This window comes from Elaeis guineensis, chromosome 6, assembly GCF_000442705.2.
Source record: "Elaeis guineensis isolate ETL-2024a chromosome 6, EG11, whole genome shotgun sequence".
NCBI lineage: Eukaryota > Viridiplantae > Streptophyta > Magnoliopsida > Arecales > Arecaceae > Elaeis > Elaeis guineensis.
In genome coordinates, this window is record NC_025998.2 from 9778506 (window position 1) to 9796723 (window position 18218).

General features: G+C 41.3%; 1 protein-coding gene across 3 annotated transcripts in view; it reads left to right on the plus strand.

Moving 5' to 3' along the window:
• The first annotated feature begins 204 nt into the window (after nucleotides 1–204).
• The window catches only part of LOC140858445 (CRS2-associated factor 1, chloroplastic-like), a 25884-nt gene continuing 7870 nt past the window's right edge, over nucleotides 205–18218 (plus strand). For all 3 annotated transcript variants that reach the window (XM_073259123.1, XM_073259124.1, XM_073259125.1), the window contains exons 1-2: nucleotides 205–1128; nucleotides 3346–3473. In XM_073259123.1, coding sequence (XP_073115224.1) covers nucleotides 300–1128; nucleotides 3346–3473 — 957 coding nt within the window. In that variant the 5' untranslated portion in view covers nucleotides 205–299. The remainder of the gene's footprint in view (nucleotides 1129–3345; nucleotides 3474–18218) is intronic.

The following is an 18218-nucleotide window of genomic DNA, read 5'->3' on the forward strand; positions in this document are numbered from 1 at the left end:
CTCTCCGTGTGTATGACGTCATTGAAACGGAAAATAATTTCTACTTAGCTGAGGGACCTCGGAATGGTTTTGCTGCCTACTTGCACTCTATTATGAGGGACTCGTAAATAATTTCACCTTTCCAAATTTTCACAGACACGAGAACGCAAACTCATATGCCAGTTGGTCCTCTCATGGTTACAGGATTACCATATCACACGTGTTCTTGACCTCAGCGAATTTTATAGGGAAACGGATAGCTCGCTCTCTCGCCCCTTGCTCTCTCCTCTCCACTCGCCCCCGCCGGAATCCACCGACCGATGGCCCTCAAATTGGCCGCCCCCCTCCCCCTCTTCCTGTCAAATCCCGCAACCCCTTCCCGCCGGCCCGCCCCCTCCACCGAGGTCCGCTTCTCCCTCTCGAAGAATGCTAACGCTGAGCCCTTCCTCAGGCGCCGCCGCTCCCAGCAGGAGATTGAGGACGACCTCCGCCGCCACCGTTCCGCCCTCAAGATCGCTGAGGATACTGCCGCCGACGACCCCACCTCCTCCGCCGCGGACGCCCCGCCCCCCTCCCTTGCCGGTTTCCGGTCCCACGGCACCCCCTTCTCGCCCTCCGTCCCAGGCAAAGCCTCCAAGTACTCCAAGCCCCCTTTAAACCCTAAAAGCCCTAGCTCCCCTTCCTCGCACCCCGCCTTCCGCCGGATTGCTAGGATTTCCCGGGCTGCTTCTGTTTCCCCGGACAGGGAGACCGGGATTTCTGTCGGGGACAAGGGAATTGCGTATAGGATCGAAGGGGCACCCTTTGAGTTCCAGTATAGTTACACGGAGACGCCAAAGGAGAAACCTTTGGCATTGAGGGAGCCTCCGTTTCTGCCGTTCGGGCCGAGCACGATGGCCAGGCCTTGGACGGGGCGGGCACCACTCCCACCGAGCAAGAAGAAGCTGCCGGAGTTCGACTCGTTTAAACTCCCGCCGCCAGGGAAGAAGGGGGTGAAGCCGGTGCAGTCGCCGGGGCCTTTCCTGGCCGGGTCGGGGCCCAAGTACCATGCGGCATCGAGAGAGGAGATTTTGGGAGAGCCGCTGACTCAGGAGGAGATCAAGGAGTTGGTCAACAGCTGCTTGAAGACTAGGAGACAATTGAACATTGGTTCGTTTTGATGCTTGTACTTTTTCTTTCCTGAAAGTTTTTAGTTTTATGGATTTTCTAAAAACTTTATGGAGCTTAGCGGATTGGTTTTTTTGCTGCAAAAAAGAAAAAAAAACGAAATTTCCACCATAGTGGCTTTTTGGGGAAGCAAATGAAAAGGGGGGAATTGTGCTCTGTTTCTGCGTGAGTATTGCTTTGTTTTTATTCGTTGCGGTCTGTTTCTGGGTGAGTATTGCTTTCTTTTTATTCATTGATGATACCATTATAGTTACTATGGTGGAACTTGATGGCTTTAAACACTACGTGTCATATTTGGAAGGCACTTACATTTCATGATAATTTTTTTCCGTTGCTGATTCCGTAAACAGGTCGTTTGGTTTTCTTCAATTTTGAAATTGTGGAAATTTTGGTTGCAAAACAAGGTAGCAAATAATGGAATTATAACCATCAGATAAGGTTGCAGTTGAGAATAAAAAAAAACTGTATTTATTTTTGTTAAAATAACAAAGCTGTATTCATATGTCTGCCCGTGAACTTCTCTATTAATATTGAGACATAACTCATATACTAGTGGTGTTTGTTACATGGTCCCAGGGTTTTAAAGCGTCAATCCTAAACATTTGGCTGGCCGCATAGTGCAGGCATGAAGCACCTTAGTTTTAAATGAGTGCCAACTCCTAGGCAGTTAAGGTGGCATAGAGCCTCTGGAGTCTGGAGGCTTCTCTCACTGGTCTTATAAACCACATTACTGATGTCCTAGTATCGATGTTTATTGGATATCTTGTTGATTGGTGGTTCCATGCTTGAAGCATCCAAACCAGTCTATCAAATGAGGTTATCAAGCTAAATACACAACAGTTTATCTACAAATTGACCAAGAATTGCAACTTATTTGCAGATGGGATCGAAGGATCATTGTCATTTTTCCTGATGAAGGACATCCTCTTTGGTATTATGTGATTCATGGATAGAGTCTTCGAATTTTTTGTGTTAGAGCCTATTTGGTTTTTCAGTTTGATGCATTTATAAAATCACTGCGACATTGGTTATGGGTTAACTATGACTCTTTGATGGTGATGTTTTAAGTGAACTGCCTTTTCATACTATTTGCATGCAGAGTTGATAATTCTTTTAATTGTTGGGCTCTCTTGTATAGGTTTTGGTTTTGTTTGAGTTCAGTTCCTGGGGTTCTGTAATATTACAAGGTAGTCTCCCATGCCCTCAATTTGCTATTTGGGCATTTAGGAGTGAGATTTAATGTATGGTAATTTTAATTTTTTATGTGGAATGTGTTTTAAAGAAGGATAGGCAGCAGGAGTGGAGAGGTTGTAAGAGCATAGTAAAGGAGGTGTTCCACACTATAGCATAGAGATTCTTGCTTTCAAGATCTGGAAAACTCAACTAGTATTACCCTTAGCATTTGGAATCTTCTATCTAGGGTAGCAAACTCACTTCGGAATCTTTTCAAAATCTCAAACCTGCTCTGTTTCCTAGGCTCTTCCTTACTAAATATGCTTTAAAGCATCCACTTTCCTGCAGTTGTACCTGCACAAACATTCACTCCCGATTTTAGCAACTAAAATATAACCGTGGACAGCAATCTTTCAATCATTTAAATTCACCCTTTACAACCTAAATTAAGTTGCAGGAAACATCATTTATTTCATTCAATGCCTTAAATATCTGAACGGAGACGTGTTGGGCGAGAAATAAATTGTGCAAAACAGCTGAGTAAGAGAGTTCAATGAAGCATTTATTACTAAATTCAGTTAAGCAATACTCTGCAGTATTTGTGATATGATATCAAAATCATAAGAGAACTTCTTTTATCTTCATATATCGGGATACTATGTAATGAAATCATACTTTTGCATCTGTGAACCTTTGTAATGGTGACTTGAAGGAAATCGTAGTAGGTAGAGAGAATCCAAGTTGATGTAGATTTGTCCTATAGCTTTCCATTATTTACATAACAGTATTATAATTGTTGTGTATATATCTTAAATAGTTAGTCCATGACATATTTACAAGCTGCTCAGTTCTCTTGTACATTATGCACTATTCATTATCATTTTTCAGGACTGTCCTCCCAAGATTAGCTGCTAATTTGTTGCACATGATTCACATTTCTTATGTTATGGTCATTTTTATGACCTGTAACTTCTTGTACCTTTTTTTGTTATGATTGTTATGATTGTTATGATCAAATTTTTGCAGGTAGAGATGGTTTAACACATAATATGTTAGATAACATTCATGCTCACTGGAAAAGGCGGAGAGTATGCAAGATAAAATGCAAAGGAGTGTGCACAGTTGATATGGATAATGTCCATCAGCAATTAGAGGTCAGCAAGTTAAAAATTTTTATTTCTTAATTTATTTCAGAAAGCAAATCTTTTTCCTATTTAGTGATTTTCAATGCAGATATTAATTTCTATCATCAAGTGGGAGTTAAACATTGGTTATGTTAATACCATTGATGTTGATCAGAAAGTGATATATGGAATTTAATAGGATTTTATTGTGCAGAAATTAAGGGCCTTTGTTCAAGCAGTATTTCACAGTTATGCAGTTGAAGACAGATGAAATTGTTTTTGGCTCTTCTGATTCATCTAGTGGCAGAAATGCTGGTGCGGACACCAGAGCCATCAAAAATCGGCAACATAATTTAAGTTCGATTTGGATCGAAGAAGCCTCATTAAATTGATTCTACTTCAGTTATTTATTTTCAGTCAATAAATTTTAATGCATTTGGCTTTGGGTCCATAGGGCCATACTTGGATTTGTCCACGTCACCTTTGGAGCCACCACTCTCCACATGCCAAGAGAAGAATATGCATGCCAGCATATGCCGTGCTCATGCCAAGTTGTGTCAAGCATCAAGCACCCACATGAAATTCCATTTCTTCCTTAGAATTCCTTAAGAGTTCTTGGCTACTTACTTATTTTGTTGAAGGCTGATTTCTTTCCTATGGTAGATTATAATGCTTTACTTTTTTGTGGAGGGTTGATTTCTTCCTTGTAAAAATAAGAGATTCCTAAACAAATAGGACCCTTAGAGTCCTATATAAATCCTTGTATCTTTCATGAAAAAAAATAATGAATGATTTTACAAACTCCACAAATACTTGTGTCAATCGCTCCGAGAGGGAGAGGGTGTGAGACCCAAAATCGCCCCACAAGGGGAGGGTGTGAGGCCCACTTTCTATCCTATTCCTTCTACTTAAGATTCAGTGTTCCTGCGACTCTGATCGACTCCACCATCTACCCACGCAAGCCTATTCCGTCAAGAGAAGATCTGTCTCCTCCAGAATATTCATCTGTCGTGCTGAGAGAAGGAGTGATTTCTTATTCTACAGATCATATGCTGTCAAGGACCTTCGTTCCTTAACAGTTGATCTTTGATTTTTTTTTTTTTATCCGATGTTGGTAAAGACCTAGTTCTTTATCGATGGATCTGTTTGGTTAAAAGATTAGGAGCCCTAATCAGAGTAGTTTCTTAACTACCACGATCCGGATTCTTATCATCTTCTTGGATTTTCTCACGGGTTTAATGTTTTATTTTCTCTCGTTCCATTCTTATTTCTTTTTTTGCATCTACTCGTGAGCATGTTTAATTTCTGCTATCTGTTTATGAAATTTTTTATTACTAATTGTTTACTGATCTCTCGAATGGCATTCGTCTGTATCATTTAGATTGATCTCGCTTTAGTCTCGTATCAATCAATCACGCCTCTTGAGCAGAGTATAGGCAACTATACTGTCTGTCCTGGGAATAATGAGCCCCTGGCCGGACGTGATTTGTTGTTGATGAACAGAAGAGAGCTTGATTATTAGGATTGATTTTCTTTTTAGGATTGTCCCGCATCAATTTGGTATCAGAGCAGGTTGATTAGGGCTTTAGTTTAAATTCAGCAATTTAAATTTTCGCAAGTTAAATTTTCGCACTCTAAATTTCGTACTTTACTTTCAAGCATTTTAATTTTATTGCACCTTATTTCTGCATCTTAGAGTTGCATGACCACTAGATCAGGTACCTGGTACCAACATCCTACTTCCCCACCCAACACCAATATGGATCCCAATATAGCAGCCATCATTAATGCTCTGACTGAAAAGTTTGATGACATGAAAAATTTTATGAAAGCCATGGATGAGAGAATAGTGGTATTAGAAGAAGCTAGGCAGAAACAACCTGAACCTGAGTCTCTCCGACTACCTATAGGACAAAGAGGTAGGAATCTAGAACTTGATCGACCTATAGGGGCACGTCCGCACCATAACCAGTTCGATCAAGATGAGCATATTCTTAGGAATGTGAAAGTCGAAGCCCCAAGTTTTGATGGTTGTCTAGATCCGAGAGAGTACCTAGATTGGGAATCAGGTATGGACCACTATTTTGGATGGTATGAAATGTCTGAAGCAAGGAGAGTTAGATTTGCTAGGATGAAATTGATGAGGCAAGCCCGACTTTATTGGGAAAGTGTAGAGCGTCTTCTCAATCAGAGAAGACAAGATCCGATAGAAACCTGGGATGAGATGAAAGAAAAACTCAGAGAGAAGTACCTCCCCACCTCTTACCAACAAAGACTTTTAGATCAATGGCAGAGGCTTACTCAAGGGAATAGATCAGTCACCGAGTATATCACGAGATTTGATGAATACCTCATGAGATGTGGAGTAGCCGAAGATAGAGTTGTTACCTTATCTCGATTTAGAGCTGGATTACGAGAGGATATTCAGCGTGAGCTCTTTCTGCGAGAGGTAACCACGTTGGAACAAGCTTATCAACTTGCCTTAGATTTTGAAAGATTTTCTAGATATTCGACTCCCCGTCGTCCTGAACCCAACCGAGTAACCCCTTCTGGATCGAGACCTAATATTAATCAAACTCCTAGTAACAGACCTCCACTTACAAATCCTATTGGGAGAAAAGAAGATAAAGGAAAAGGAGCTATAGGAGAGTTATCAAAAGGAAGTAGTTCTCGATCTCATTGCTTCAAGTGCCATGGTTACGGTCACTTTGCTGCACAATGCCCCAACCGATCATTATTCGTAGAAGAATTAGAAGGAGAAACTCTAGAAAATATTGAGGAGGAAGTTTATGAAGCTGATCCAGATTTAGCCGAGCAATTTGAGAGTACTGAGGACATCCTAGATTATGCCACACCTGAGTCAGACCTTAGGCTTGGAGTCGTTAGGTATGTCCTAGCCCAAACTAAGGAAAGTGAAGACTGGCGTAGGACCTCTATTTCCATACCTTCATAAAATTTGGCGATAAAATTTGTAAGGTGATCATTGATAGCGGTAGCTGTATCAACGCCATCTCCACCGACACGGTTAAGCGATTAGGATTAACTCCTGTAGATCATCCTAGTCCATACCGTGTGTCTTGGATTGATTCCTCCTCTATTCCCATCAAATTTAGATGTCGTGTGCCCATCCAGCTTCATTCCTATCAGGATCATGTGTGGTGCGATGTCTTACCCATGGAAGTCGGAAGTATCATATTAGGTCGGCCTTGGCTATTCGACAATGATGTTACGATTTATGGCCGTACCAACTCCTGCAGCTTTACTCATCAGGGTAAGAAGATCACGATTAATCCTTCCTCACCTAAGGCTACTAATAGAAAGATAGGCGATGGACCAAAAGAAAATCTTAAGAAGAAAAGCCTCAATCTGATAGGTGCTAAAGAATTAGAGACGGTCATGAGTGAAGGATCACCAGTTTGGATGCTTGTTGCTAGAGAAGTTCGTGAGGATTCTAAGGTGGATTATCCTAAGGAAGTAGCTAGCCTTCTTGCTGAGTTTCATGATGTCTTTCCTGAGGATCTTCCAGATTACTTACCGCCTATGAGAAACATTCAACATGCCATTGATTTAGTTCCTGGATCTACCCTACCCAACTTGCCCCACTATAGGTTGAACCCTAATGAGTATGCTGAGCTACAAAGACAAGTTGGAGAGCTGATAAAAAAAGGATTTGTGAGGGAGAGTTTGAGTCCTTGCGCGGTTCCTGCACTACTGACTCCAAAGAAGGATGGTACATGGAGGATGTGCATAGATAGCCGTGCCATTAATAAGATCACCATTAAGTACCGCTTTCCCATCCCTAGGTTAGATGACATGTTAGATATGATGGCCGGATCCACTATCTTTTCTAAGATCGATCTTAAGAGTGGTTACCATCAAGTAAGGATTAGACCGGGAGATGAGTGGAAAACTGCTTTCAAGACAAAAAATGGTTTATATGAGTGGATGGTGATGCCATTTGGATTATCTAATGCTCCTAGTACCTTCATGAGGTTGATGACCCAAGTACTACGACCATTTATAGGAGTATTTGTAGTCGTATATTTTGATGACATTTTGATCTATAGTCGAACTAGGGAAGACCATTTAGATCACCTCCAAAGAGTGTGTCAAGTTCTTAAAACAGAAAGCTTGTATGCTAATCCTAAGAAGTGCGCTTTTATGACAGACCATATCATCTTTTTAGGTTTTGTTGTTACCCCCAATGGTGTATCTGCTGATCCTGAAAAGATTAGAGCAATAGTTGAGTGGCCGGTGCCCAAGAGTGTGCATGACGTGCGGAGTTTTCATGGATTAGCAACTTTTTATCGTAGGTTCATAAAAGGGTTTAGCACCATAGTCGCTCCCATCACTGACTGCATTAGAAAGGAAAATTTTGAATGGACTAGGGCAGCCAATAGAGCCTTTCTAGACATTAAGGATAAGATGACTCATGCCCCAATCTTACGTCTCCCTGATTTTTCTAAGGTTTTTGAAGTAGCGTGCGATGCGTCAGGAGTTGGGATTGGTGGTGTCCTTAGTCAAGAAGGTCATCCGGTAGCATACTTTAGCGAGAAACTTAACGATTCTAAACTCAAGTATTCTACCTATGATAAGGAGTTTTATGCGGTAATTCAAGCTTTAAGATATTGGAGGCATTACCTGCTACCGCAAGAATTTGTTTTGTACTCTGACCATGAGGCCTTTAGATTCCTGAATTCTCAAAAGAAATTGAATTATAGACACGGTAGGTGGGTCAAGTTTTTGCAAGCCTATACTTTTGTTTTGAAACACCGTGCAGGTGTAGAGAATCGTGCTGCTGATGCCCTGAGTCGTCGTCATACTTTGCTGTCCACCGTTAGTATAGAAGTTGTTGGTTTTGATAAGATTAAAGAAAATTATGAGGAGTGTCCAGATTTTGGTGACATACTTACCGCTTTACGTAAGGGGCCATCTAGAGAACGTAGTGAATATACCCTTCAGGATGGTTACCTATTTAGAGAAACTAGGCTGTGTATCCCCCGTACATCTTTGAGAGATTTTTTAGTTTGGGAATTACATGCTGGAGGATTAGCTGGACACTTTGGTAGGAATAAAACTATAGAGTTGGTAGAAGCCCAGTTCTTTTGGCCAAGCTTGAAAAGAGATGTCGCCCGAATTGTTGCCCAATGTAGAACATGTGCCGTGGCCAAGCAGAGAAAACAAAACACCGGCTTATATACACCCTTACCTATACCAGACTATTCTTGGCAAGATGTTAGTATGGATTTTGTTTTGGGATTACCTAGGACAGCCAGGAAGCATGATTCCATTCTAGTGGTTGTAGATAGATTTTCAAAAATGGCCCATTTCTTGCCCTGTTGCCAAACGTCTGATGCGTCGAAAGTTGCAAGGATATACTTTGATGAGATTGTTAGACTACATGGATTGCCTAAAACCATTGTTTCTGATAGGGATGTTAGATTTATGAGCTACTTTTGGAAAACCCTATGGCATCTTTTAGGCACAAAACTAAAGTTTTCTTCTGCCTATCATCCGCAAACAGACGGTCAGACCGAAGTGGTTAATAGGAGTCTTGAAAATCTTTTGCGTTGCTTGATTGGGGAACATATGGGTAACTGGGATCTTTTGCTGCCCCGAGCCGAATTTGCATATAATAGCTCTGTTAATAGGTCCATTGGCATGAGTCCTTTTGAAGTAGTTCATGGATATCAACCTAGAAAACCAATAGACCTCATCCCACTACCCATGCATGCTAGGATTTCCGAATCTGCAGAGTCATTTGCACAGCATGTCAAGAGTCTGCATAAAGAGATCAGTAAAAAAATTAGTATGAGTAATAAAGTTTATAAACAGAATGCAGATTCTCATCGACGTGTTCAAGAGTTTGCAGAGGGAGACTATGTGATGGTTCGATTGAGGCCTGAACGGTTTCCTCCCGGAACCGTGAAGAAGTTACATGCCCGAGGAGCAGGTCCATTTAAGATCATAAAGAAAATCGGATCAAATGCGTATGTTGTGGACCTACCTTCTGATTTTGGAATTAGCTCTACTTTTAACATTACAGATCTTGTCGCCTATAAAAAACCAACTCGGATACCTAGTGAGCCATTTGAGCCTGAACCAACCTTTGAGAGCGAACCTATCCCTGAGTGTCCACCAGCCAAAATGTCAGCAAAACACGATCAGATTGAGAGAATTTTGGATGAGCAGATCCTTTCCACCCGGAGTCGAGGCTATCAGCGGTATCTGGTCAGATGGCGAGGTCGACCGGAGTCTGAAGATACCTGGATCACTCGAGAAGAGCTGCAACGCATTGATCCCGATCTACTTGAGCGTCACCAGAGCGAAATCGATCCACACTCGACAGGGTCGAGTTTTTCCCACCTCGGGAGAATTGGTGCGGACACCAGAGCCATCAAAAATCGGCAACATAATTTAAGTTCGATTTGGATCGAAGAAGCCTCATTAAATTGATTCTACTTCAGTTATTTATTTTCAGTCAATAAATTTTAATGCATTTGGCTTTGGGTCCATAGGGCCATACTTGGATTTGTCCACGTCACCTTTGGAGCCACCACTCTCCACATGCCAAGAGAAGAATATGCATGCCAGCATATGCCGTGCTCATGCCAAGTTGTGTCAAGCATCAAGCACCCACATGAAATTCCATTTCTTCCTTAGAATTCCTTAAGAGTTCTTGGCTACTTATTTTGTTGAAGGCTGATTTCTTTCCTATGGTAGATTATAATGCTTTACTTTTTTGTGGAGGGTTGATTTCTTCCTTGTAAAAATAAGAGATTCCTAAACAAATAGGACCCTTAGAGTCCTATATAAATCCTTGTATCTTTCATGAAAAAAAATAATGAATGATTTACAAACTCCACAAATACTTGTGTCAATCGCTCCGAGAGGGAGAGGGTGTGAGACCCAAAATCGCCCCACAAGGGGAGGGTGTGAGGCCCACTTTCTATCCTATTCCTTCTACTTAAGATTCAGTGTTCCTGCGACTCTGATCGACTCCACCATCTACCCACGCAAGCCTATTCCGTCAAGAGAAGATCTGTCTCCTCCAGAATATTCATCTGTCGTGCTGAGAGAAGGAGTGATTTCTTATTCTACAGATCATATGCTGTCAAGGACCTTCGTTCCTTAACAGTTGATCTTTGATTTTTTTTTTTTTTTTTCGATGTTGGTAAAGACCTAGTTCTTTATCGATGGATCTGTTTGGTTAAAAGATTAAGAGCCCTAATCAGAGTAGTTTCTTAACTACCACGATCCGGATTCTTATCATCTTCTTGGATTTTCTCACGGGTTTAATGTTTTATTTTTCTCTCGTTCCATTCTTATTTCTTTTTTTTGCATCTACTCGTGAGCATGTTTAATTTCTGCTATCTGTTTATGAAATTTTCTATTACTAATTATTTACTGATCTCTCGAATGGCATTCGTCTGTATCATTTAGATTGATCTCGCTTTAGTCTCGTATCAATCAATCACGCCTCCTGAGCAGAAGTATAGGCAACTATACTGTCTGTCCTGGGAATAATGAGCCCTGGCCGGACGTGATTTGTTGTTGATGAACAGAAGAGAGCTTGATTATTAGGATTGATTTTCTTTTTAGGATTGTCCCGCATCAACGCCGCTGTGAGAATAGCTGCTTACCATCAAAGTGTGGCCAAGTATTACAACTCCTGAATTAAATTGAAGAAATTTCGAGCTAGCAATCTAGTGTTGCGGTGGGCTGAGGTTTCACAGCCCATTGAGCAGAAAAAGCAGTAACCCAATTAGGAAGGCCCTTATCAGGTGGATGAAGTAGTATGCTCTAAAACTTACAAGCTCAAACAGCTTGATAGGATGCCAATCTCTAGGTCATGAAATTCAGCTAACTTTCGTATGTACTATCAATGATGTTGTAACATCTTTTTATACGAATGAGTCCTCAGGTTCACCAATTTATGCTGGCACAAAGGCATCCCAAGTTTTAAATCTTTTTCCAATTAACTTCATAGGTTTTCTTAGCCGTGACTATGGTCGACTCGCAGAGGACAATCTGAGAAGACCTCGATGACTTAGAAGTGGGGCTAACTTATAAGAGCCATGCAAAGCCCAAGCCATGTGAGAAGCGGAGGGAGACCCTAAGGGACCTTTGGAGGGCTAACTAATCAGACTCTCAGAATGCCACTGAGGAGAGTACAAGATGCCATAGGCATAAGATACTGCAGGCACACGCTACCTCTCACTTGAAGACAAGAAGTACATAAGATGCTACAGGCACAAGATGCCATAGGCACATGATGCCTCTCATGAGGGCTAACTAACCAAACCCTCAAAACACTATCGAGGAGAGCACAAGATGCCACAGACACACGCTGCCTCTTGTATGAAAATGAGAAATACACAAGATGCTACAGGCACAAGATGCCATAGGCACATGATGTCTCTCATAAGGCTAACTAACAGGACCCAGAACACCATCGAGGAGAGCACAAGATGTCATAGGCACAAGATGCTGCAAGCACACGCTACCTCTCATGCGAAGATGATAAGTGCACAAGATGCCATAGGCACAGGATGTTGCAGGCACACGTTGCTCTCATGAGGGCTAACTAACCAGACCTTCAGAACACCATCGAAGAAGGCACAAGATGCCATAGGCACATGTTGCGTCTCGGATCAAGATGAGCTAAGCCTACCACTTATAAGATGAACCAAGCATAGACCGCTTTTTATGATCCGAGCCAAACACGAATAGCTACTTGCATTATGAGCTGAGCACTAGCCACCTCTTGAGAAGAGTGGTCTCTGCTCTCTTCAACTATTCTCGATCAGCCCCAGTACATAATAGCTTGCACGTTGGTTTGAGATAGTACCTAGTCAAGACTCCTAGATTGGAGTGAGCCTAACCAAATTCCTAAGGTCAAAGCTGTACGCGACTAAAGTAATCCTGAGCTCCTCAAGTCGGAGCTAGTCTCCATATGCTAAGCCAAAAACGTAAGCACAAACACGAGACACGAGCGTGATGGAAGTAAGATAACTTTTTATTAATTAAAGTATCTACAAAAGGTGGTGCCCCGAGCACCACCTTACAAAAAAGAGAGAGAGAGAGATAAACAGAAAATTGGATAAGGTGGCTCAATCCTCGTTTGAAGAGGTTTTCATCTCCTTACCACTGTTGTCAGTCTGGATGTCATGAATTTTTAGATACGGCATTATCTCCTGCAGGCGGGCCTTGCAGTCATCAAAGTCCTGAATAAAAGCAGTAAGTGACGTTGAGCACCTCTCTCCTATACTCTGCAGAGCCTTGTAACTCTGCACTGTAGCACGCTCGGATCACAGTAGGAATAGGCTCGAACTGGGGTTTAAGCCTGCCCCTAGGAGGTGAAGGATAGGGCGCCCTAGAGAGGAGGATGTGCCGGCCCACCTGGCTCTTTCTCTCTCACGGGCTAGGTATCTTTCATTAGCCTCCCTCACGAAGGCATTCCACTCCTTCACCCATTGTTTGATTTCCTCCAATGACAGAAACCTTAGAGGTGATGACATTGCAGCAAATGAAGAGGGAGATTTTTGTAGAAAAAGAAAGTTAGGGCTCCTTCGCCCTTGGTTCCCTATTTATAGATGCTAACATCTACATCAATCATCAATCGACAGTCGAAAAAGGCATGGCTATCTATCAAGTAATTAATGACATACTTTTTCACTATCAGAAATAAATTTTGACGACACTTCGCAAATCAGGGCATGGCTACATAGCATGCCTTTACACGTCCTATGCTCTCTCCCAGGCATAACCCTATCAGAAAAGTCAGTGGCCATCATTCTTCATGATCGTCCGCATTAAAGGAGCAGAATGAAGTTACCGCTCGGCCAACCACCTCGGAGTGGCATTATTAACTAATTGCTTCGGAGTGCCAATAACAAATGATCACCTCAGATCGGTATGCACAAGTAAAAAGGATAAGGTATGATTAAGATAAATTTTATTTATTTCTCTTAAACTTTTACAATGGCCATGAAAGGTCCTACTACAAAAGAAAAAAAATAAGAAGGCTACAAGGCGACGCCTGGAGCTGAGGCACCTGTCACGAAGACATCCGCTACGGTGGGATCTCGGATTTCATCTAAGAAGTTTAGATCCAATTTTGGATGCTTGGTGACAACTCTATCCCGGATTGACTGCTTTCTAATATCATAGGCATCAGCAGAATATTCAACTTTCTTATCCTCATACTCCTCTGAGGTTCAAAAATCTTCAACAGCCTTGGAAGCAGCCTCCACTGCCTTCTTCTCCGCTACCTCCAATTGGACCTCGAGCTCCTTTATTCTCCCCAGCAAATCGGAGTTCTCCTCAATAGCTCTCCTTAATGCAGCTTCAGCATCCTCGACTCTCCTATCGACGGTGTCGGCTCTCATGGAGGCCTCTCCCGTTTCCCTTTCAGCCTTCTCCATTTTGCCTTTGAGCATCCCAACCTCGAGCTCAAACTTCTTTTTCTCCTTCATAAATTTGTGGGAACTCTCAATGTACCCATTCAAATAATGGGTGAGCTGGTAAAAAAAAAAATGACCCTTGTGAGTAAACACTAAACATATATACAAAGTAAATAAAATTGCAAGAGCTCCAGCATTCTCGGATGAGGTAGTTCACAGTTGCTTTTCTTATCTCCTTTCGAGTGATATTTAGCAGCTCGTTTGCATCAGTAGGAAGGAGCATCCCGGAGAGCAACTCACTTGCCAACCTGGGGTCCCTCTGAAGGAACCAGATCTAGGATTTCAGGGTTAGATCTTGAAACTTTTTCAAGATCATGCAGCGGAAGATTAAAATAAATCAAAATTTATTTTTTAAAATCAGAGAATCCCTAGATCTAAGATTCTATTACATGATTATTACATAGCATTAAATCAAAAATTAAAATATATAGAGCATGAACTACATGTTGATCATATCAACATGTTTCTATACTACATCTAATGTATGTATTAAACAATAGATCAGATCTATTACCTTACAAGTTAGACATTCTAACCTCGCTGATCCGGGCTTAAGGATGATGTTGTAAGCCGCACATGCATCCGACCTCTAGGAGTCGTCCACACGAGCCCACGAATCTCGACCAGAAGTCCTGCTTTAGAAAATCAGCACAGTATGTTAGTACTGCACTGATCCTTCTTTGATGGTTGATCAGGTGCCTCCTTCTTCTTGATTTGGACTCTTCCAAAGATGAGAAGTAGGAGGAGGAGTTTCAGATCTGAGACACTCTCAGAAAACTCAAGATGGAGGAAGGGAAGAGATGAAAACAAACAACCCTAGAAGAAGACCCTCTTCTTCTTCTCGTTTCTCTCTCTAAACACCTATCTTGTGTCTATTATATTCCACGACCCAAAGATCTTTCTCTCTAATTTTTGGATGGCCCAAAGGTATCTCAAATCTTTATGTTTTTCAAAAATTTAATGAAGAAAATTATTTTATAGAGAGAGATATGATAGAGTCCTTATCTAGGTCAAATACCTAGTCAAGGCTTATCCAAACATGGCAAGATAAGGGGCACCCAACTCTTGAGCACCTCCTCCTTATTTTTGTGCATGGACTATCAAAAAAGGATGCACAATGTGTACCCTAAAAGCTATGAAAATTTCAAAAAAAAATTGGATAAATTCGGTGCAAAATTAAAAGAGTTTTGGATTTCTAAAACTCTATCTCATAGAATTCAAAATCCAAACTTATTCCTCTTTGATTTGATCCAAACCACCTTCCATGTAAGAAAGAAGAGAGAAAACTTTTTGTGGATGTGGGAGAGACCTAGGAGAGGGCTTTTGTCACACAAAATAAGTGGGGATAGGCATGGAATAAGAGAGAGAGCGTGGGGGAAGGCTTATGTGGCGCAAGGTGGAATCTTAGTCTTACTATGATTCTATCTTATGACTTATTTTAATTTGGTTTCTCAAACCAAATCAAACTAAAATTAGATCAACCCAATTAAAATAGGTCTTAACCCAATTAAGAACCTAATTTAATCAGATTAAATTGGATTTAAATCTGATTTAATTTTCTAATCAAATTAAAAATTAGATTGACCCAATCCTAATTGAACTAGGACTAGTTTTTCCTTGCAATTGGCTTATCCAATAAACCAATTGGACTTGATCCAATCAAGCCCAAACTAAATCTAATTAAATCATATTTAATTAGACTTAATCTCAACCCATTGGCTTAATCAAATTAAGTCAATTAGCAATCAAATTACTAATCGATCCTCTTGCAACACTTGCACTGGGTTAAATGTCAATCGTATTGATCATTTAATCCTAGAATGATTCTTAATCGTTGATCAACCATCCGATCGGATCATAAACTCTAATGTGTGTGACCTCATAGGTCCGAACCTAAGTCGATAGTACAGGAATAAATTTTTATACTAATCGAAGTGACCATCTAGCACTGATATCCGATGACCGAATAGGTCGAATGTGTAGAACAACATCCTTAGAACCCATGCGGATATAGTTTCCATATAATTCATCCTCTTGACCAAAATGATCATAGGACATCTCAGAGTTCAGCTGTCAACTCTGATCAGGTTGTGCACATTTTATTTCAAAATATCAAATCCATCTGATGGATTATCCTGACCAAGGTCTTGCTAAATTGAAATACAGTGACTCATTCTTCTCCAACTCTTGGAGTGGTCAATCCCATCTCGATCACACTCTAACTTTGCAAGTACTTGATTGTGCCCATAAGCCTTCCGTCTCTGAATTAAAAATTCAGTTAGTCCAGTACCGAAGCACAGTGAGTTGCTAGCAAGTCACTGAGGCGATCCAAGTCTAAGGGACACTTATACCTATATCCCATTAGAGACATTCTTGATAGCAGAATGCTCTGAAGTTGATCACGTTCAATGATGATGTACCCTTACATCTCACCTGTATGCCATACCAGTGTCTCCACACTCTTTGGTTAAGAGGACAACCAACCCATATGGCCTACAGCGACCTATGCTCGATAGAAGCTGTTGTCCTTATTAACAGCTTATCATTTGATCATGAACAGTTTTAAGGACTAATCAATAAATCCTCTCTTTATCGAACTTAAATAGTCCTAAGGACTTCATCATAACAATGGAGTTCATTAGAAGATGAAAGCTTATGATGAAGATGCCAAATATATTTTATTTATTAACAAATCAATTACAATACTTGATTGCTCAACCATCAATAGCTTGACGATTGATTTTTGGGATATATTTTCCAACAACTCCCACTTGTCCTAAAGCCACTCAACACAGTATCTAATACCCATCTTCGACTTGTGATTGTCGAGCTCCTTTATCGTCAGGGCTTTAGTGAAGGGGTCGGTCAGGTTCTCCTTACCGTCGATTTCTGAAGATCGATGTCACCTCGATCTACGATCTTCCAGATTAGGTGGAAGTGGCACAAATGTGCTTCGGGTTCCTTCGCCTGAGCTATGGCACCAGTGCTGTCGTAGTAGAGCAATACTGGACCATCGAGGGAGTGTGCTACTCCGAGCTCAGTGATGAATTTTCTCAGTCACACAGCTTTCTTCGCGGTATCCGATGCTGTGATGTACTCTGCTTCACAAACAGAGTCTGCCACAGTATGCTGCTTGGAACTCTTCCAGCAGATAGCTCCACCATTCAGAGTAAAGATATAACCCGACATGCTTCTGCTGTCATCATGGTTAGATTGAAAGCTGGAGTCTGTGAACCCCATAAGTTTCAAATCTGACTCGTCATAAACCAACCATTGGTCCTTAGTATTTCTCAAATACTTAAGGATGGCTTTAACCACTTTCCAATGGTTTTCTCCAGGATCAGATTGGTATCTACTCACTACTCCTAGTGAGTATGCCACATCTGATCTTGTACATGTCATAGCGTACATGATAGATCCCACGGTCGAAGCATATGGGACTCTACTCATACGCTCTCTCTCTCTTCAGGACTTGTCGGACAATCCTTCTTAGAGAGAAAAATTTCATGGCCTATCGGTAGATAGTCCTTCTTGAAATTCTCCATGCTGAACCTCTTCAGCACAGTATTTATGTACGTGGACTGAGATAACCCAAGCATCTTTTTAGATCTATCCCTATAGATCTTCATCTCTAGGATGTAGGATGCTTCACCCAAGTCCTTCATGGAGAACTGCGATGACAACTAAACTTTTACTCCCTGTAGTGCAGGGATGTCATTCCCGATTAAGAGAATGTCATCCACGTACAAGACAAGGAATACCACAACTGGACCATTTGCCCATTTATAGATGCAGCGCTCTTCTCCATTCTTAATGAAGTCATACGTTTTGATCACCTTATCAAAATGCATGTTCTAACTCTAAGAAGCTTGCTTCAATCCATAAATGGATCTCTGAAGCTTACACACCTTGGACTCATCTGTGGATGTAAACCCTTCAGGTTGTATCATATACACCTCTTCGGTCAGCTCTCCATTCAGAAAGCTATCTTTACTTCCATCTGTCAGATCTCATAATCCAGATAGGTAGCTATTGTAAGCATTATCTGAATGAATTTGAGCATTGCCACAGAGGAAAATATCTCGTCATAGTCAATACCATAACGTTGAGATATTCCTTGGCAATCAAACGGGCTTTATAGGTCTCCACCTTTCCGTCTGTGCCCCTCTTCCTTTTGAAGACCCATTTACACCCAATGGGTTTAACCCCTTCAAGTGGGTCAACCAATGTCCATACATCGTTGACCTTCATGGACTCCATTTCAGATTTCATGGCTTCAAGCCATTTCTCAAAATTAGGTCTCTACATT